At 37.0% G+C, this 23,435-nt stretch overlaps 1 protein-coding gene across 1 annotated transcript; it reads right to left on the reverse strand.

Moving 5' to 3' along the window:
* Window positions 1–13,620: 13,620 nt before the first annotated feature.
* LOC120082717 (large ribosomal subunit protein eL34-like) lies at window positions 13,621–15,026 on the reverse strand. Its single transcript, XM_039037995.2, has 4 exons — window positions 14,751–15,026; window positions 14,511–14,590; window positions 14,024–14,133; window positions 13,621–13,939 (listed from the first exon to the last, which is right to left on the reverse strand). Exons 1-4 carry the CDS (start codon window positions 14,827–14,829, stop codon window positions 13,846–13,848), a joined length of 363 nt encoding a protein of 120 aa, XP_038893923.1. The 5' UTR covers window positions 14,830–15,026; the 3' UTR covers window positions 13,621–13,845.
* Between the last annotated feature and the right edge of the window lie 8,409 nt (window positions 15,027–23,435).

Raw genomic sequence — 23,435 nt, forward strand, 5'->3', positions numbered from 1 at the left:
ATATCTCCTTTCGGGTTGGGGAATGAACTCGGGAGGGGGTGTGACAATGTGTATGTTCCATCAGCATCAACACGTCTGATGCAGTGGGGTATGAATCATAGTGGCTGCAGTCCCAAACTTGGTTCCCGTAGCCAAAGGAGTCCTCTCATCTAAGCCATTGGAAATTGTCACCAAAATGACTAGAAAACCCTCCCATGGAGTAGTCTCGTGGCATCAAGCTCCATTGCAACCTTGAGTATGCTTGCTCAGGATGACCCACGAACGAGCAGATCCTACATACTTGCGCTGGCTGAGATCCCCCTGCAACCATTTGACTACTAAAGAAGTTGACTCATAAAGCTAACCTCTAAGGTCACTAACCTCATTACTAGGCTGAGCGACTTCACTAATTTTCCCTACCCTCATTGATGATATCTTGTCATGCTTAGAACACTGACACAAAGAAAATAAAAGAAATCAAAAGCAAAAGAAACTTAGCTGAACAAAAAACAAATATGTATATACATATAATATGCTTAGAACACCCTTCTACTTGGCACCATTTGATCATTCACCTTGATTTTCAGCGCCCTTCGGTTGGTTAACTGTCTGAGAAGTTATTTGTTGTGCTATTGGGGCTTCCTTGTTCACCTGGGGACAATCTCTCTTGAAATGTCCTGCTTGACCGCATTGGAAACATACCCCTTTTCCACTATAGCATACTCCAAGATGCCTCTTGTCACAATTAGGGCATATCAGTTTCCTGTCTGTACTGACTACAGACTCACCAGCCCGTGTCATCTCTAGTTGGTTGACTGCACTGGCGGTGGGTCTCAATTTCCTCTTTCTGGATCCCTGCCAACTCATATCTCTGAATCGGCTTCCACTAGACTGACCTGCAATTGAGAGTCGGGATCCTCTATCTCTCGGCCCTACTATAGCCTCACCACCTCTTTGCAACTGCTCATCATCTGCTAAAATTCTCTCTACCTGTATCAGCATTTCTACTAACTGGTTAAAGTCTAACCAATTAGTCGTAGATGTCACTGGAGTTCTAATCTCTTTCCTCAGTCTTTGCTCAAACTTCATGCATCTATCTCTTTCGTCAGTAATAATTGGCAGAGCATACTGTGATAATTCTGTAAATTTTTGCTCGTTCTCTGCCACAGTCATCGTTCCCTGTGTCAGTCTAAGGAATTCATCTCTTTTCACATCTCGGAACGAGCTAGGGTAATACTTGTCTTCAAAGGCCTTCCTGAACTCAGGCTATAACATCACATCCGTATTGACTCGTCTGACGGATACTACCTTCCACCATTTCTCTGCTTCTTTCTGTAGTAGAAATGTGGCTAATCCTACCTTCCTGTCTTCTGGGCAGCCCATAACATTAAAACATTTTTCAATTACATCAAGCCATACCTTGGCTTCAGTTGGGTCTACTGTACCCTCGAATATCACATCTTCTAGGGCTTTAAGCCTCTCAATGCTATACTTTTTCTCTGGGTTGGCCCGTACTGAGACTACACTGGCTACCAACCTCTGCGTTATTCTGTCGAAAACTATATCTTCTAGTTGAGGATCTACCCTTGCCTGGGGTGTACTAGACTCCCCCTTAGACGTCATTTCCTGACTCCTTGGATCTATTACCTTCTTCTTTCTTCTCGGTGGGTTCTTTCTAACCTTAAGGCCTCTAGTGGTAGGGTCAGTATTCTTATCTCCTGTCTACTTGCGCTATCTGCCACTTTGCCTCAGTATTTTCACCTATTAAAATATATACATGTTAGGAACTCACACTTTAAGGACTTAGACTTATGTATGAATTCTCTCTCTCATTCCCAAAACCTTATGCTCTGATACCAACTTGTCACACCCCCTCCCAGATTACCCTCTTAACCTGGAAGAAGATGTCATGGTAGCAGTTACTAGCCCTATCACCAGCACTTACCACCTTTACCTTTTTCCTTCACTCCTGAAGTGCCAACCTGATAAACATTATTAACTTATGCAATTAGCTCACATCTAGAAAGCTCTACATAATTTTATATGATCACATGTTTAACAACCATGACACAATATATACAGACAAAATATTTATAGTTTGGCCCAAACTTTACTAACAAAACCCTGATTCCCTCAAAACATGTGTACATCAATATAGAACATTAACCTAAATTCTTTAAACTAGTCGGGTCTTTCAGTGGCAAGTGGCAGTAGGATCAACATTGAGGAATCTGACCACTACCTAGGAAAGGAAAACATAGGAAACTATGAGCTAGTTGCCCAGTGAGTGACTATAGAAATCATATTATGCCATGCTTCACATTATTATAAAACATGTAAACATACTGGGAAACATTTCAAGCAACATCTTTTAAAACATAAACATGGTCTTAACATCAAGCTTCTGAGGAGAAAACTCATTAAACATCAATAAACATCATTAAACATCATTAAACCTTAGTTGAGAATGAACATATATCGCTCTAGCTCCCAGCGTCTGTATTCGGCCTCTCTTTGTTGGTATATGCCCTAGGAGACCCATACTTCGACCTCTCTTTCAGAACTACCTACGTGCACGTGGAGTTTACTAAGTACTGTCAACACCTTAGGTACTATTACCCAGGTACCTTCTCTGAGTCCTTCAATACCAGGTTCTTCTCTAGCATCAAATCAAGCTTTAAAAGTAAAACATTTACATTAAGAATCATTCTATCATAGCTTTTATGTGAAAACACATGTTTCATCTTAGAAACTTAACTTTTGTAATGAATTTACATAAAACCTTGGCATATGGTAAAACATGAACATGCTGGAGAAGAAATGCTATGCAATTCATAAAACATTTGTTGCTTGAGAACGTATAAGCTTATCGTCAAACATTACTGAAATTGCATGGCCTTTTAGGCACAAACATTGAAAACATTAAGTTCATTTTAGTCACTCACGACTCGTCTGGGCTCTTAACAGTTTGTAGGCTTCTCCTAGCTCCTCTTGGCCTAAAATGACATAATTCCTTGTTAGATTCCTTAAAATGATGCTTCAAATAGTTTGTTTACTAATGAACCTTCATCAACAAGATCATCAACACTAATGAGATTGTCATCATGAGCGAGATCTTCCTCACGAGCGAGATCATCCTCATGAGTGAGATCCTCATGAGCGATATCAAGCATCACTCTAGAGAGACTTCATCATTAGCGAGACTTAACAACACTAGCTAGACTTATATTAACAACAGCGAGATCCAGTCCAAAACTTCAGTGGGATTCTTCTCATGAGCGAAATTCAGCACAAAAACTAGCGAGATTTCCACAATGTTTATCTCGCTCTCACTCCCTCAGTGAGCTGCTCAACTACCTGTTTACGCACCAAATTCCTGTTTCAACTTAAAAAATTTATAACTCAAAATCCAGAATTCTTTTTAAAAAACTTCCTTCTACAAACTTATTTAAAATTGAGTTACTTTCTTACCTTAAAATTTTAGCCCTAAATTTCTTGTGATTTTGCTTGGAGCTTCCAATTTTTACCCCTGGCCCTAATTAATCCGAGAACTTGGCCCTTCTATAAGTTTCTTCACTTTTCGACCTTTTCCCGGTGAGATCTTTCTCTAGCAATCCAATCAGAAAAACTAGACTCTCTCAGATTTCAAATGGCACCAATAACACTTAATTCGCTCAAGTCATTTAGCAAAACCGAGCTTCTGAAGTTCATCTTTCTTTTTTTATACTTCCAGCCGCCTTCCATGTATGAATATTAAACTGCCACCTCACCCAGTAATGATTAAGTACATTTCGGCCAGAATTAATTATTAATATTTTAATCTTTTCTTTTCTTCTTTTCTTCGTAATTCCCTATATCAAACCATAACTTCACTTATCATTTAATTAACATAATATCCTCATGGCTAAACATACTTATATAGAAAATGTAGAATTTGGGGTTTACACTTACCCTCTCGGGCAGTTGGTTATAGCCTCCTTCACCATGGCATTCTCTAGTAAAACCCTTCATTTCATTCGTCGCTTTTTCCCATCTCCGTTACCAGCATCCTTTCTTCCTTCAGCCTTCCCCAGTCTTATGAGAAAAGGCCCATACACCATCACCTCATCACTTTTCATTCCCCGCTGCCTTGTCAAGCTCTGCTCCGGTAGCAAAGCCTTCCCATTTCTTTCATTTCCAACCCAGTCCACCTCCTCGTAGTCCTCTAGTTTTCAAGATTGACTTCAACTCCAACTCAAACAACGAACGTGAACTCCTAAACCCAACCCCTCTTGCCACTATTTTCCCTCATTCGACTACTCTTGTGGAATCATCTAATAGTACCTTAGTGAGTAGCACATATTACTTCTCATCAACGTCATCGTCTGCAAAATTGCATTATAAATTGTGCATTAGAAGACCAACAGCCCAACAAATAAATGAAGCAATGGTGGGAAAATATGATGCTCAGAAAGAAAATGCCAGACTTAACAGTCTTGCGTTGGGCGACGAAGACATGTAGTCGACACATGCAGATGACAATGATGCGGGGGATGTAAGTGAGACCATTAGGAGAGCGCAGCAAGATGTCATTGGAGATATCTTAAGGACCATCTCGTTGCATTAAATTTCACTAAATGAAACGGGGAAAGCCAGCGTGAGTGGAGCTGGAGAGGTGAACCAACCATCCAAAGATAATGCTGACAGCAAGGAGGGGTCAGCTGTAGAGAAAAAGAGAAAGGAAAGAGAGGAGGCAAGTCCACCATGAAGGAACTCTGTTTACAGAGAACCTTTGAGTGGAAGTAGATCGCCCAAATCCCATTGTGATTGAACACATACATTTACAGTCAACAAAAACAAATTATGCATGAATCTAAATTACAACATGCTTTGAAATAAAAACAAAGTATCAAGAGACTATACCTTTGAAGAACCCTTCTTCAAGTTATCCCTCGATCTAACTCGTTCACATACGTGTCGAACAAGTCACTCCCTCGAACAGCAGCAAGCAAAAACTCGATCCTCGAATCAACCGAGACACTTCCACTTGGTGACCTTGGTATTCTTTGTATGAGAATCCAGGAGTGGTAGGCTCTAGCTAATTTTGGTTAGAGGGGAAGTTTGGTATGGAGGAGGAAGACGATCGAGTAGGGAACAATACAGTCGTGTAGACGATGAAATCTATCGCATAGACAAGCTTACTCGATCGTTTAGATAATGAGGCTATTGTATAGTCTCTCAAGTAATCATGTAGCAACTCAATTGTTAATATTTGTCTCGTGTGTGGAATAATAAAACCAATTTTTATTTATCCCACTTTTTCCATAGAACCCAATAACTACCCATTAAAGGTGGTTATGGAGAAATAAGAATTTAATTATCAAATAATTAATAAATATAAATAAATATTATAACTAACTTATCATATTATATTTACAACCTATAGTTCTAATATTGCATCATATACAATATATAAATCATAGTTCTTTTTCTCTATTTTATGGCATTTAATATAAATCATATTTATATTAAATTTAATAACTATGAATCTAATTCATAGAAAATATATTTGAATCATATTCAAATATTAGTTCCTCCAATCAAACAATAATGTATAAAATACATTATATCAATTATATCATATATAATTAAATTAATTTAATTATATCATATACAATCAAATTCACTCTTATTAATTTGAACATTTCAAATTAACCCAAAAACTGATTCTCAACTTAAATCCATTGAGCTACCAAGGAGACCTTATGGACCTGTAGCTTAAAGCTCCAATGGTACGTGAATAACTGATTAAACTCTTTAATCACATTATCTACCATCCGTTAACTGTCGGGCACTCCACTAAAGACCCATAATTGCATTCTTCGCACTACAGATATATTTCAGTGTCCATTGGATATAACCAATCAACAGTACGATGAACCTTCACAAATCGCTCGTAAGTACAGATGGGTCAAATTATCATTTTGCCCCTTGTAGTTACATTTAACTTCTTAAGTACCACTGACCTCTCTAATGAACATTAGATCATAGTCCCACTATGACCAAACCCCTCTCAGGCTAACAGAGGGTGTAGCGCCACATTGTTCAAGACCCAAAATCAGCCCTTAACGGAGCAATTTATCTATTTACCCCTGCTTCGAGGAAGGAGTGAATTCCATCTTGTGTAGCTGAGTTCCCAGCTCCCCAATCAGACGAATCCCCAAAATAGTAGGCTTGTTGAGTCGGCGATCTGGCCACTCTCACCCATGCAGATCAAAGGACCGCCCTTATAGGTATGAGTTCACAACTCACTCGGGATTAAGGTCATGTTACCTATGGTCATCCTTGTGAAATGAAAGTCTCTATTATGAACGGCGTTATATAACGAGACTAAACATTTCGTGGTCTGATCTTATACAAACTCCTTTGTATAGAATATCCCCGCTCGTATGTCTAATACATGAATGATCAGGATCAAATCATTTGTAGCACTTTACAACATTTGTAACAACTACAAAGTAGGCCATACTCGTAGTGTTACCACGATAAGGTACCCAACCTTATCCATATACTACAAACCATTTAGGTTATCACTTAAAAATGATCCACTTGTATGTCTCCACATACATGTTTAAGTTACAATGATAACTATGGATCTTAGTTTATTGGTTTGTGGTTAATGCAACTAAAATATCATATATTTCATAGACAGAAGTGAATAAAATATCATATATTATTAATCACATAATGCTTGTTCATACAAATGTTTACAAACTACAGAACCTTACGAGATTTAGGGCATCAATCCCAACACACCCCAAAGGCCTATCCCTACGATGCATGACCCTGAAGAGCAGGCAACTCATAGTCCAAATTTTGAGGACTCTAATGATGGGTTTATTTGAAAATTAGTGGAGGAAGTAGAGAAGAAGAGAAAGGAAAGAGAAGAAAAACGACCTTGAAATTCAAGGCCTCTAAAGAAGATATGGGTGTTTAGGCCAGAACCTGCTAAACCTGATGCGTTCAGATCTAATGGATACATTCACCCATGGACCCAGAAGAAGTAAATGTGTGGCTAATCGGTCCTAAGGTCGAGGAGTCGCCAGAAAATGAAGTAGCAAGTAGTTTATTTGCCAGCAAAGAAGTCAAAGGCACAAGTGGTCAAGCACCTGATGAACAAATGGTAGAATGTAAAGATCAAGGTGGGGCAGCCGGAAGAAGGTGCCCTAGATCTTTATGATCTAGTGGTTTCCAAGTGGGCTAGAACCAAAGCCCAAATGGAGAAAGAGTTGAGGCTACTTGCCCAAGAAGCTCGCGCATTTGTTGCTACAACATCACTTGAGAAACAATTACATGAGGAAGAAGCTGTGGAAACAGCTGCAACCACATTAGACCAAGAAATAGAAAAAAGAAGAAGTTGCAGAAAATGTCGCAGTTGCGGTTGAAAATGAATTGGAGGAAGAGGAAGCTATGGAGAATATTGCAGCGGAGTTGGAGAAGGAGCTACTCGCAGATGATGAAAGTGAACAGCTGATTGAGAAGAGGAAGAAAAATGTAGCAAGAAAGATGATTGAGAAAAAGAAGGAAAAAGTCATCGTTGAACCCTCAGAGGATGAAACATCAGCACATGGGCGACGTAGGTAATTTCCAGACATTCTTATTAAAAAGGAATTTTTCCTTAACTTGCGCCCCTCCCATGCTACATCCTGGATATCATCGACCATCATGGCTAGAGGGAGTTCTGCACCAACGCTCCTATGATTCAAACTATGGTAGTAAGGAAATTCTAGCAGAGTGAGGTTGATGAGGAAGATGTCACTGATGTTGATGGTAGCACAATCCCATTCAATGCCCGAGATATCAATGCATTGTTCAGTTTAAATGATAACCTAGAGGCTGAAGGCAACCAGATCATTGCAGATTCATCACTCGAGCGTATAGTTGATGCATTTAGGGTGATGACCAACCCTGAGTTAACATGAAACATCTCTCAGACTGGCATTCGCACGTCATTATCCAAGTCTCTAACCGCCTGAGCCCTACAATGCAAGACACGACTATATCAAGGGACAAGGTCATGGTGGCATACTGCATTATGCAATGCATCCCTCTAGATGTGGACCACATAATTGCAGCAAAAATACAAAGTGTTAAAGACAAGCCACGAGGGCAGCTCTTTTTTTTCTTGGACTATTGGTGTCTTTTGCACGAATGCAGATATGCGGGTGTAGGATGAGTCGGTAGTAGATGTCAGTGCGCTCATTGACAATGTTCTCCTCCATCGCCTACTCAGAGGCTTGCCGCACCAACCTTCATTGTATAAAGGGACCAGGCCAGCAAAGCAACCATAAGCAATGATTTCACTGAAACCACAATGCAAGAAGAAGAAGAGAGTTATCATTTCAAAGGCGTCTGACCAGAGAGACGACTCCAAATCAGAGAGCTCTCACGAGCACTTTAAGCCGGAGTCCTATCATTATATCTGCACAATGACCATGAGAAAACCCCTCCCCCTCCTTTGAAGCCTGAGATCTTTGATAACACTTCACTGCGACCGTAAGCGCACTCTTCATCAGAACAAAAAGATCCATATGCTCATGAACCACAACTCCAACCCCAAACTGAAAATCAACCCACATCTTCCAATGACCAAACTCTCCAAAATGACCCTTGCCTTCCCACTATTGATTTAAACCTTCCCTCCAATCAACCAACCAATCAAGACCCACTTCATGCGTCCACTTCCACATCAACCAGACATCGAACCCGTCCCAATCCAACCCCCAAAACATCTGAATGCCTCCGCGCCTTCCTGATGCAAATTACTTAGACGTAGAAATGGACTATATGGAGCATTATCTCCAAACTTCCATTTAGCGTCCAATCATGCGATCCCTTGACGTGATGGCCAGGCGCCATGATAAGCAGTTCCCTACATTCTCAATTATATGTTGAAATTTCTGTTTGCACAAGCCATCATCTCGCCACCTATCATTCCTCAGCATCTTCGCAAACCCATCAACTTCCCTGTGCCGGATCCGGAAGCTCCACCTCCGCCACCAAGGGAACCTGCTAGTGAAGCCATTATTAAAATTTAAGGATGCACTCTAGGACTTACCCTTCCTCTTTTGTATTTCCAATGTATTTTGCACACTTGAATTCAATTAACATGGACTCAACATTTTGCGTTTTTCTTTAATTTCAATGTGTTTCTCTCTTGCTTCATGATTGTCATCTGTATGCATTCATTTTCTTTCATTTTGCGTGCTAGTATAACCACTATGATGATATTATGCAAACCCTTTATAGAATCACTAGGACAGTGTTGATCACAAACGTTGCAACATTCCCAAAGTAATGCATCCCAACTCTTTACGATATCAAGTCTTCAATCAAACCTCTTTTTCAAAATTTTTCTAAATCAACTTAATGTTTGATTTTTAGGAATGGAAACCTTACTGACATCCAAAATTTGGGTGTGGGAGAGATTTGATTTGATGAGATGAAGGCTTTTACAACTCAAAGCCTAAAAAAACCAACTTTGATGTCGTCGGAAAAAAATTCAGCTTGATAAGAATTGAGTTGTGAATGGAACTCACCCATAGTTTGATGATTGCATAACACTCGTGTGGGCAAGCCAAAACGATGGTGAGTAATCAGAATCAACAAACAATGAGAAATCAAACAAAAATAGCCAACTCCAATGTAACTGCAATAGAAATTAAGCAACGATAAGAGGTGGAGTTCCTTAAGGTTATGAACATAAATGGAAGTTTGTCGTTAAGTTCAAAGGCATGAAGATTACTTATCTCAACTCCATCATCTTCTCCATTTTCTTTTACAACTACTACTGTGATGTGTGTTTGAACACATTCATTGCCAAATCCATATTTTTCCTATTAAGTGATTTAAGTTTATGCTTGACAACACATAAATCACTTCATTTATTAACAAATCCTCTGTGAGTTAAAGTTAAGAGTCATTACCGAAGTTCATTTTATTTAATTAATCCCCGTGTTTGACCTTGAACCTCACCGAGACTACCACTTATTAAGTATCATTGATCTTCTAATGAACAATCAATTTATGATGAAAACATTAACGAAGTTCCTCTCACATGAGAGGGTGAAGCCACATTTTCCAAATCTCGAAATCAGCAGTAACAAGATTACTCATCTACTTTTTCTATGTAAGATGAAAAGTTTATGTTCCCAACTCTCTATTTGGTCAAACCCCAAAATGATTGACTTATTGAATTGCTACAAAAGTCATTCTTATCCATGTAAGTCAAAGAATAAGCCCACACAATCAGAAGTTCATACTTCACCACTCACTCAGAATTTAAGATTAAGTCGCATAGGAACATTATCTGAAATATTAATCTTCTAAAAAAAAACATGGGTTTATAACAAGAGGTTAATTTCTTTATGGTCCACTCTTATACAAACTTATTATATATGATTACTCCAATTGCATGTCTCCACATAAATAATTTGGACCAGATCATTTGTAACAATTATAAAATGGGGTGTATAAAGAGTGTCACTAGGATAGGGCACCCTAACTTATCAATATATTATTACCCCTTTAAGTCATTATTGAAACATAATCCTTCAATATGTCGACTACAGGCTTTTAAAGATTACAATAATAACTTTGGATTTTACACAATGTTGATTAATATTACACATAAAATAAAATAACAAATTATTTTATTAATAAAAGAGAAAATGTTCATTACAACTCATGAGCTTTATGGCATAAATCTAAACAAATTGTTTTATTAATAAAGGATTGCAAGTTGAGGATACTCTACAATTTGTTTTAAGCACCTTAGTCGATGTATTATTTTCTTAATTGTCTTAATGTTTGATGGTTGGTGCCCGAGCTATGAGTAGACTAAAAACAAATTGAGGGTTATATAAAGCATTTTTCGAGTCCATTACTGCCTAAAATGAAGGCTTTGCACTCACTCGTACATGAATAGGCTAGAAAAGGCTTTTAGAATGCTCTCAACAATTGATTATGTTTCTATGATTCTCTCTTGCATATGTAATCCTTGACAACACTGATACTCGAGTCGTATCCCTAGCAACTTAATGAACAGTTATTTTTATTGTATTTTTCTATTGTGCTTAGGGATGATCAAGAATCTAGTTGGACATGACTTGATAACACTTGAAAAGTGCTATCCTACTAAATTCAGTCTCGTTCTAATGATTTACATGTTTAATTGATGATTATATAGGTATCAAGCAATTTGGAGGTAGTTTGGGCTCTTCGATCGAGAAGTGAGCTAAAACAAAGACGCAAAACCCTAAGCAACAAATCGGGTCAAAAGGAGGCGCAAATGACCAATGTTGTCCCTGGTACCATAAGGCAGGCATAGCAGTTTGGAGTGCCATCACAGGGCCTTAGAGACATAAGAACAAATGTGTATGCGACCTCTACCGCAATATCGTTACACGTCATGGCGCTATTGATAACTTATAAAAAGGATTATTTTTTTTTTTGTTTTAGGTTTTATCTGATACATCACCAGTCGTCCTCTCTGGAGTTCCTCACCATTTTCTCCATAAAATACCCTTCCTGCACCTCGACTTGTATTGAAGCTTATAGACGTTGAGTTCTTGTTGCAATGAGTTTAAGCATTCGAATTTGGGGATAGGAAAAGTTGTTTATTTATTTATTTATTTTTTTTTTTTATTTTTTTTTTTTTTGATGATTTGATCAAGATTGTGGGTCTTTGCTGTTACAAACATTCTGAATCTTTGTTTAATTCAATAAGAATTCATGGTTCAACTAATACCTCGAATTGAATGCTTGTTCTGTGCTATGTTTTATTTTGTCATACATTAATATCACATTAAAACACCTAATAACATTATTAGGGCCTTGTATGTTGAATTGGTAGTCTATCCACTCAATTGGCGTCCACACTAGTTAGAATTTAGGATTAAATCGCATATTTGATTTAGGTTATCCAAGTCTCTCATGTGTCTGGACAAATTACTGCTCATTCTTAATGCAAACTTAGAGAAAGTTTATGAACATTATTGACCCCAATTTATTTGAATTATATAGTTTAATTAGGAGCAATCTTCATTAATGAACCAGAGAAACTTGTTTGATTTGTCGAACAACGTGATCATGTGTTTGCATGTTAATCAACCTATTCATCTTTAGTTTCCTATGATAAGTCAACCTTGTTAGTTTGAATTCCTAATTTCCCAAGCATTACTTCTGAGCATTTAAATTCTTACAATCCGTATCTTCTTGCACTTTCAATTACATAATCGTGTGAACACCAAACAACTCTCTGTTACCACCGAACTTAAGAGTTCATTTAGAGAATTATTTGATTCCATGTGAAGATGACCCAACCGTAGCACCACTACAAGTGGACTATCAATTCTTTTGAAACTAACCAATTGTGTTGATGTTCAACAATTGAAATTGATTTTGTAATTAGCTCATTTATTTTGGAGAAGATTCTCCATTCCCCTTGACCCTAAATTGTAACCTTCCTGTTTTGTCTGATACACTCATACACACGTATCTTATCACCCAAAACAAAAACAAAAACAAAACCAATCAAAATCGACAAAAAAATCAATAACTGTCGAAGATATAATTTTAAAAAAATGACTTAACCTATTGACCTATTGACATTATTGATATATGGGGATATTCCGATCCATATCATATTCAATCCTAGTATAAATTACTTGTAATTGAACTCCAACAACAGTAGCAAAATTCCAACCAGCATCATCAAATGCACCTAAAAATCAATTCCAACCCATACAATGTCTTCACTCGTGGCTGAAATTCATCTTGTAAACTAATGACTTGGCCAAAACCCATGAAGTAATAATTCCTCTTTCAACTTTCTGCAAGCTTTTACAGCAAAACTAGATGGCGCTTATTAGATGGATGGGAAAGAATGACTTAAACTAAGCTTCCTAAGCATGACTATTATCTTTTGAGTTAACCTCTAATCTTTCCATTGAAAGTACATTTTTATTACTTGAACTATGGCCATGTTGATGAACATGACAGCTGAACTATGATCATGTTGACAATATCAACTGCTTTAATCTAAAAAGTGAAAAGATAACTCCAATATGACCACATATTGGGCCATCCAAGGTAACAACGATTCGAACAACATTTTAAATAATCAAGGATTTTGGACTTTCTCATGTTAACTTAGGCTATTTGGCATAGACATAACCATGCACTTCCCAAAAATAGTCAAACCATCCAAAGTTTTCAGCACATGGACCCAATCCAACTTGCATTGAAAAAAATAATGGAAAAAAAACTTAATTAAGGTGAAAGTGCAACGAGAGACTTCACCTACAAACAACCTAAAATTTTTGTATCGGAACTACAATCTAGGGCTCACAGTGAAGGCAGTATGACCAATCCATTGCAAATGCAATGTGGTTACCATAGGATCATAAAGTAGGGATTGGCATCTTCATATAGATAAGGAAACAACGTTCCTACAAACTCCATTCATTAGTTAAATTGTCAAGATGCCCTGCAGGCTAAAGTTAAAATTGATTGTGTGGATGGTTAAGGCTTAGTTTGGGAGCTGCAAGGGAACCTCTCTTTTCTGGATTGTGAGAAAACATGTTACAGGATGGAGCAGAATAAAGCAAGCTACCTCAAGAGCATTTTCTTTACGAGTGTATGTAATAAAGGAAGCAAAATCAGCATAAACAGGAATGATAAACTGAATATTCTAGCAGAAGAAACTTCAAACAACTAATGCAAATGAAATAAAACAAAGCTAATTCCAAAGTCATTGATCCAAGTCAAAATTTTTACTCAGCATATATAAAATGGAAAAGAGTTCGTGCTTTCGAACCAGCCTTTCTAGCTCTTGGCAGCTAGTTTTTCCTTTGCCTTCTGGATCTTCAAAACCTTTTTCACAATCTTTTGCTCTTCAACCAAAAAGGCTCTTATAATCCTACAACATTAAGAGAAGTTCTTTAGAAATGATCAAGCAACCGTCTACACTGGGATGACATTGCAATGCAGTAATGAACATCACCTCTCTCTAACAGCACCTCCAGACAGTACACCACCATAGGCGCGGTTGACAGTCCTTCGGTTCCTAGCCAACCTAGACCTCTTGTATTCAGCAGGCCTCAAGTGAGGAATCTGTTAGAAGAAACAGATTATACCAGATATCAACCATCAATCAGATGGAAATATTATGAGAACCAGTTCTAGAATTGAACATAATTTGATCAAAATGAAAAACAAAACAAGAACAACGGCTGCCCGTACGACTAGTTATATACGAATAAATCAAACAAAACATACGCAAAATCATGTTTAACTACGATGTACAGAGAATTCCAAGTCCAAAAGAGCATTAAGATATGAAGACCTCCAAATCCAACCAGCCAACACTTGCAAAAATTACTCCACAAAATACCCAATACTAAACGAAACTAAAAAAAAAAAAAAATCAAAATCAAAATCTACAGCTCCGAAGTTAGCTTATTTAACGATGAAAAGAAAATGCAACACACCCCTTGAATTCTCTTTCCAGTAACAGGGCATTTAGGACCACTGGCCCTCTTCTTCGTGGTCTGGTACACAAGCTTTCCACCTAAGAATCAAATCACACATCATCAAATAAGCAACAGAGACCAGATCGTGCAAATAATGCAGAATCATACAGGAACAGGAACTTCATCAAAACAACAAACGATATGAGATGTAATTCAGAGAAAGCTTCAAGGCATGGTAGAAGAACAATGTCAATTTACCCGGAGTTTTGACGACGCGGTGCTGGTTGGACTTGGTGGCATAGCTGTGCCGCTTACGGTAAGTGAGCCGCTGGACCATCTTCTCCGCTCTCGTCGGAACCCTCTAAAGCTGTTGCTGAACAATTGTAAGAGTGGAACAAAAGAACCGATGAGTGGCTGAAGAATATCGCTATATTAGGGTTTTTCAGTCTTCTATGCCCTAGATCTGACGGCTAATAGACGTTTGAATCAACGCTCGCGATGGCAAGTTCTTTGCAGGGAAAATGATTTTCTTTTTATCAAAACTCACGGTTAATGACTTTAAAATTAGGAAAATTTCACAAAATAATCCACAAATCAAAAAAAAGTTCTACCAATGACTTTTTCCTAAAAACTTTTCTACCACTCACCTTTTTGTCCATGCAAAATTCCAAAATCACCTCCAACTTTAAAAAGCCTTCAGACCGTTTGGTACTCACGTGCCTCTACGAATACTTTACAACGATAGGTCATTTCCTTCTCAAGGCATTTCTTTACAAAAAAAAATTCTCTCAAATTTGCTCCTGTTTTCTCTCTGAACTTCAGTCGAGCACTCCTTGCAAGTTTCTCGCCGATCGTCTCTACGCATTTGTGATGCGTGGTGTTATGCAATGAAATAATTGTGTAAAATGCGATGGTGGAATATGCGTTGTGCATGCAAGTTTTCTCAATAAGACCCAAGTATAAATCCTATTGAGTTGCCTGGTAAGCCCAGGGTCGAACACAGGGACTAAGGGCACAGTATGCGATGGTAAATTTCGATTATTTTGCGGTAACAAATAAATCAAAGTGTTGATTGGTTTGTTGTTTTCAGTATAAAGTGTATGCGGCGGAGTTGAGAAAAGAGTTAATAATACAAAAGATGCGATGAGTATACGGGAAAATGGGTTGAAAAGATCTTTAGCTAGCGTTTCCTGAGAATGCGTTCAAGCTATGCGATCATGCTACACTCATGCGACAGCAATTCATTTTCCAATGCAAATGCGATAGCTCCTAGTTTTAGGATGCATGCGATGTATGCGATGATGTCTATAGAGCTTATTCCTAAGTCTTTACTTCTTGCCTATGCGATGATGAAAGATGCACACAGGTACAAGGTGACCGCATACAATCATATCCTATCTTTAGAGTGCATGCGATGCGTTAATAGCAAACAGAACTTATTCCTAAGCTTCTATCTCTTGATTATACGGTTCTAATCTGACTCTCCCGAACCTAGATTCTAATCTGACTTTTCCAAGCCTAGATTATATCCTTAGACTACCCTCCCGAGTATCTCTAATGGACAAATGGCGCATACATAATACAAGATGATCGCATAGAATGAAGATCTCAAGTTATGCTAGCTAAAGACCTTTTCAACCCATTCGACAGATTTAGCTAATCATGCATAATGTAAAAAGAGTGGACAAATATAAAGATGAAATTTCCATTTTATCAATAGGTTCAGAGTACAAAATGACAATGGAAAATAAGGGTAGAGAGTCTGGTGCAATATCTTGCTTCCCAAGGCTTTTACACTGCATTATCTCTATTTTACCCAAAAGATGTTCTTGCTTCCACAAAAGTTGGCCCTCTCTTTGGTTTTGACGCTTCCCGGCACTCTTCTGAGTTCACCGAGATGATCTCTCAGTGTAATCTCCCTTCACTCGTTTCCGCCTTCTAAAATATCTAAAATTACAAACTACGGCTATCTATGGTGAATTCTCCGAACTGAGCGAAATCCTTCAACGAAGGTGACCTTCGGTATTTATAGAGCTTTAGGGTGAAAAACTTTTTCTCTCGAATGATTGCACTGATGGGATGTCATTAATTCTCTATCTGATGCGCCGAATATTTGTCACCGAAAAGTTGAGTGTACTTCCTATAATGGCTTGTCAACTTAATTCAGAATCGACCATCATCAGCTTTTTGTCCCATCGTGATTTATTAAGCTTTCACCTTGATGCGCCGACCTTATGTAGCCACCTTCTTGAGCATATTTTCGCAAGCGCAAATGATCACATAGCCTTACGGTCGCAATCTCTTAATGCGCTCAGACGTTAATTTCTTTTGATCGCATTTTCGCCTTGCGTCAACGCATTTTCCTGCATAAAATACATAAGTTAGCTATTTTAATGCAATGGACGCATGCGATCGCAATGTTGCAAACTTAATGCTTTTGGATGCAATATTATATATTTTTACCGTCGCAATCCTACATTGTTTTATCACTTTGCACTGTAATAACGTGCGTTTCTGCCCGTTATCAACTTGCCACTGTCATCGTGATCTAAAAGATATGAGACTCTTCTTCTTGAAGAATGCATGTTGATATTCGAGGTTTGACTATCTTTTAGGGTTTAATCGCGTATTCGTTCGAAATCAATCGTTGAGAGAATACTAAGTGATCGGATAGAGAATACTAAGCGAGTGTTTAGAGAATATTAAGCAAGCGTTTAAATATTACTAAGTGATTAGATAGATATTACTAATTGATCGAATAGAGAATACTAAGTGATCGAATAGAGATTACTAAGAGATCGAATAGAGAATTCTAAACGATCATTTAGATTTTTATTGTGTGATCATTTAGGTTTATATCGTATGATCATTTAGCTATCTGTTACGCGATCATTTAGATATTTATTGTGTGATCGTTTAGGTTTATATCGTACGATCATTTAGCTATATGTTATACGATTATTTGGCTAACTGTTATGCGATTGTTTAGATATTTATTGTATGATCGTTTAGGTTTATACCGTATGATCGTTTAGTCATCTATTATGCGACCGTTTATCTAACTGTTACATAGTCATTTAGACATCTGTTATGCAATCGTTGAGATATCTGTTATGTGATCGTTTAATTTTTGTTTTGCGATTGTTTACTAATTGTTGCAGTGTACACGCTTGTCAGATTGGTAAGATGGACGTCCCTCCTGAGAAATATTTCCCTGCTACAGTCTCTTGCCAAGTCCACAAAACTGCCTTTGTGATTAAGAATAAGTTGACAGAAGAACAGATAAGATTGTATAGGAAAATTGTCTTTGGTCCACTGTTGGATATATATCTTGTTTTTAATGGACAACTTTTGCACCACTTTCTGGTAAGGGAGGTAGCGGATGCAAACCCAGACGTTATATCATTCAACATTCTAAGGAAGAAGGTAACATTCTCCTAAGACGCTTTTAACCTGATAACTAGGTTGTGGCTGATTAGGGAAATAGTAGAAAGAGAAACAAGCGGTGAAAGGCTGCGAGAACTCATTCTTGGACCGAAGGACCCAAATGAAAAGGATAGTTCTTGCAAGGATGTGGAGATCGCATTCGAGAAGTTCAATTTTACTAACGACGAAAATGTTGTCAACTTAGCATTGGCGCTATTCATTGAAACAGTGATGATTGGAAAAGACAAGAAAACCCAATTCGATGTGAATATATTTGGGATTGCCGATGACCTTGAAGTCTTTGTACATTACAATTGGTCTTCTCTCTTTTATAAACGTACATTGAATAACATGAAGACTATCATGTGCAGGAAGAATGAGGCTTATGATTCAAAGAAAGCAGAAAATGATCATCGTGCCTCGTATTACTATATAAAGGGATTCGCACTTGCATTCCAGGTATGTATTTTTGTTTCTGATTCACTTTTATATAAATTGAACCTGTGTGTTATGTACGTGTAACAAAGTTCCCATATCGTAGGTTTGGGCTTACAAAATTTTATCCACATCAAGTAAGTTCATAGCCACCAAAGTCAACAAGGTTGCAATTTCTAGAATTCTTATATGGACTTGTTCTTGTGCTCCATCTTACCAATCATTGAGAAATAATGTTTTCCAGCAAAAAAAAGGTAAATAATCGCTTCTGACTTGCTCATTTGTTTATAGTTTCATGCATTTTTACTTGCTAAGTTGTTTATATACAGACTTTGTTTATATACAGACTATTGTTGTGTCAAGACTTGTACCTAGCGCAGAGAAGATAAGGTAAAAGGAGGACCGACTGGAAAGACTTAATGTGGTTCACGTTGTTGGAGAAAGAAGGATCGAAGGGGTTGAACACTCTATCGATACTCAGAGTCTTCTAGGGGGCACGAAGAGCATGAACCCCATGTAGATCAACCTATAAATGTGTAACGTATAGAGCCGACACCACGTATGTCAGTTTAGACTAACCCCCTAAAGGGCAAGAGGTAGTAGAAGTCCTCAAGACGTCATCATTCTAAATCCTACAAGGTCCTTAGGGAGGAAATTAAAGAAGTTCGAAAAGATTTGGCGAAGTTGACTACCATGGTCCATCAGATAGGAGATACATTTATTGTCCAACATCATCTGATGGGCCAACAACTGAACGAAATAAATATGATAGTCCATCGTCTGAATAAGGTATGTATTTCTATACAGTCGTTTATATATTCTCAAATGGTAACAATCGTTTACATAGTCTTAAATGATCGTTTACATAATCTTAAATCCCACTTTGAGTTAGTAGATTTTTTAGTATTAAATTCTCATCAAACTCAAAGTTGCATGTTTTGCATGTTATGTCTTTAAAAGGGAGTGTTTATCGAATTTCTAAAAATCTTGGCCATATGCCCTAATAATAGCATATGATCCTTCAAGCGACCCTCGTACGAACACCAATCCATATTCTCTGGTGCGATAAGCCTATCCATAACTTATTTTCACTCCATAATCTCATCGGACATCTTCAATTATATCCCTCAGGCGGTATGTTCAACTAACTTGTTTGTATTTGGACTTGATTAAATGTCCAATAATTCAACTTTTTTTTATCGATGATTACCCATTCTCATTTCAATAGAATATGTATGTTTGTTGGGATATTTCATCACTTTAAAGGAATCACTTTCTTTCATTTTTTTTGTACAGACCCCCCACTTGTATTCCTCAACCAAACATCGGATAGTTAGAAAGCTCTTTGTTGACTTTTTAACTTGGTATTCAAAGTTCTTTCTTATTGCAAGCATCGATAATTTAACTGACAAATCATATTTCGAAAAGAAAATTGGACCGACCTTTATATCCTCGTCATTCAGACAGTCATGAGGTATTGTGACGAGGCCGTCATATGAAGGGCCCTCTGATGGTCTGGGTATATCTACAAATGGTTGGGTTGGAATGGTGGAATGCAATTGAACTGAAGCAATCACAACTAATGGGACGGGAACGGGTGGGGTTAGAACATGGATGTAAGGTGTTAAAGAAGTTTGTGTTCCTGAAGATTGTCCATATTCATGTTCAGTATCAAACTGTGAAGTACATTTGGGTTCATTGTTGTGACCAAACCAAGCTTAACTTCGGTCATCCTCCAATTTACATGGTTCAATATGATCATCCAGTGAAGACATGGTGTGAATATTACGTGTTGGAATGGTTGTAAACCCAAAGTTTTGAGTGATTGAAATGGGTTGATCACTTGGATTACAATGTTAGTACATATCATCTGTGTGCACTCTATGACTTTCGCAAGGTGTAACTGATACAAATAACAGCATCCAGGATGCATCACTTCCTTCTAAAAAAAAAAAAAACTAAGGTCTTCATAATCGATTATGTCAATTGGGGGAACTGGGTCCAATAAATTGAAACAACATTTGATGTATATATCAAACACATCCGGATTGATATTCAGTCGTTGGTGCATAATACTCACTAATTCACTGATTGTTATATCATTTTTTACTTTCAGACCTTAGTCGTCCTCCGAGAGTTAACACCCCATAGATCAGATCGTTCACTCTTTTAGACCCTTATATGACCTTCAACATAATTTCTTCCGGACTCACCTCAATCCCCACCATAGCACACAAAGATGTGAAGTACCATCATTGATCTGCAATGGAATAAGCAAATCTTAAGCAATGTCCCATAAAAGTTTTAGAAATTTCCTAGTAATTGATAAATGATTGCCCAACTATTTATAAGTATTCGCTTAGTATTGTATATGCGATCATATAAATTTATGAACGAAAGTTTATACCTACACGATCGCTTATACAGTACTACACATCGCACGATCGTTTATAAATTACTACACGATCGTTTATAAATTACTACATGATCATTTATAAATTACTACACAGTCGTTTATAAATTACTACACGATCGTTTATAACTTACTACACGATCGTTTATAACTTACTACACGATCATCTAGTAATTCATGAACAATCATTTATATTGCAATGAACGATTGTGTATATATTACTATACGATCATTCATTTAATGCTAAACGAAACTTATTATGATAGCGATCTGGGACAAGAAATATTGGATATCACTTACATTCTCTATGTTTCTGAATCTGACGATGAAAGCGGTCGATGGGGATGTTGGACTGAAACTCTGAGATAACACTTCAAGAGAATAATGGGAGAATTTTGTGGGGAGTTCGTGAAGGACTCGTTGAAGGAAACTTTGAGCGAAAGCGGATCGTCCCAATTCCTATTTTTTTTTTCAGAATTAAATTTTACAGAACCAAAACAAGAAATTATGTAGTTACAAAATTAATTCAGCATGCTTTTAGAAACAAAATACATAAGGTTTGAACTTTTACCTTTGTAGACTTGTATTCAAGAATCCCTCGATCAGTAATGGGCACTACCATGACAAAACCTCGGTATATCCTTAGGCAGAGAACCCAAGAGTGGTGGGCCTCTGACTATTTTGGAAGGAGAGGGATAAAATTGTGAGAGGAGATGAAGGGAAGAAAATTTCTCTAGAGATCACACACACACAGAGCATTTATTTTTCTCTGTATTCTCTTTTCTTGCAGGATGATCATATTAATCTAGGAGTCTCCCAAAATAATAACCAATCAAAACAAAAACCACCCACGTGAAAAGAGGGGAAGAAGTTGTTACTCTCTCTCTTAATTAATTAAATTAATTTTAATAAATAAAATTAATTTGTTTTAAAGAACATTATATATATTTATATATATATATATATATATATATTTAAATATGATAACCAATTTATCATATGATATATAAATTAAACTATATGTTATATTAAATATAACATATTACCTATAGTTTTAATATTGTATCATATACAATATAACCTATAGTTTCTTTTCTTTCATATATGACATTTAATATAATCAATTTATATTAAATTTAATAAATATGAATCCAATTCATATAATTAATATTTGAATCATATTCAAATATTTATTTCCTCTCACAAATGTATTAAATACAAATAATTATATCATATATAATTAAAATAACTTAATTATATCATATATAATTAAATTTCTCATTTAATTTGAATAATTCAAATTAATCCAAAAACTGATTCTCATTTAATCCTATTGAGCTACCAGAGGGACCTCATGGACCTGTAGCTTGAAGCTTCAATGGTTCATGAATAATTAAGCAAACTCTTTAATTAAATTATTCACCATCCGTTAACTGTAGGACACTCCACTACAGACTGACAGCTGCACTCTTTGTACTATAAATATATTTTTGTGTCTATTGGATACAACCAATCAACAGTACATGACCCCTCACAAATTGCTCGTAAATATAGTTGGGCTAAAATTACCGTCTTGCCCCTATAGTTACATCTAACTCCTTAAGTATCATTGATTTCTCTAATGAACAATAAATCATAGTCCAACTATGACTAAACCCCTCTAGGGCAAGGAGAATGTGTGGCGCCACATTGTTCAAGCCCCGGAACCAGCCCTTAAGAGAGCAATTTATCTATTTACCCCAACCTCGGGAAAATAGTGAATTCCATCTTGTGTAGCTACATTCCCAGCTCCCCATTCAAACAGATCCTCAAAATGGTAGGCTTATTGAGTCGACAATCTGGCCACTCTCACCCGTACAAATAAAAAGACCGCCCTCATAGGATGAAGTTCATAACTTATTTAGGATTCAAGTCATGTTACCTATGGTCATCTTAGTGAAACGTAAGTCTCTATTATGAACGACGTTATATAATGAGACTAGACATTTTGTGGTTTGGTCTTATACAAACTCCTTTGTATAGAATATCCTCGCTCACATGTCGATACATGAATGATCAGGATCAAATCATTTGTAGCACTTTACAACAATTGTAACACCTATAAAGCGGGGCATACTCATAGTATCACTAGGATCAGGTACATAGCCTTATCCATCTACTACAGACCTTTTAGGTTAACACTTAAACATGATCCACCTGTATGTCTCTGCACACATGTTTAAGCTACAAGATAACGTTGGATATTAGTTCATTGGATTGTGGTTAATGCAACAAAAAAGATAAAGTAAAATATCATATATTTTATTAATAAACAATGAGTTTTACAAACTATAGAACCCTGCGAGATTTAGGGCATCAACCCCAACAGTTCGACAAAAAGTGAATATTGAGAGTGACCTTCCATTGGTAGAATATTAGTAAGGGAATAAGTACTTCGTTGGAATGTTGGTGTTGCATTGAATACATATTGAATGCTTGAGAAATGGTTGAAGGAAGAAGATGGAAGGCTTTGGTCTAAAGGCTTTTTAAAATTGAGGGTAATTTTGGAATTTCGCATGGGTAAAAGGTCAGTGGTAGAAAAGTTTTTAGAAAGAGGTCATTGGTATCAAAACATTTTGGAATTTTGTGAAATTTTTCAAAAATTTCACAAAATGACCCAAAAACCAAAA

The sequence above is a fragment of the Benincasa hispida genome, chromosome 8 (assembly GCF_027475165.1).
Source record: "Benincasa hispida cultivar pf3 chromosome 8, pf3_genome.v1.1, whole genome shotgun sequence".
In the NCBI taxonomy this organism is placed as follows: Eukaryota; Viridiplantae; Streptophyta; class Magnoliopsida; order Cucurbitales; family Cucurbitaceae; genus Benincasa; species Benincasa hispida.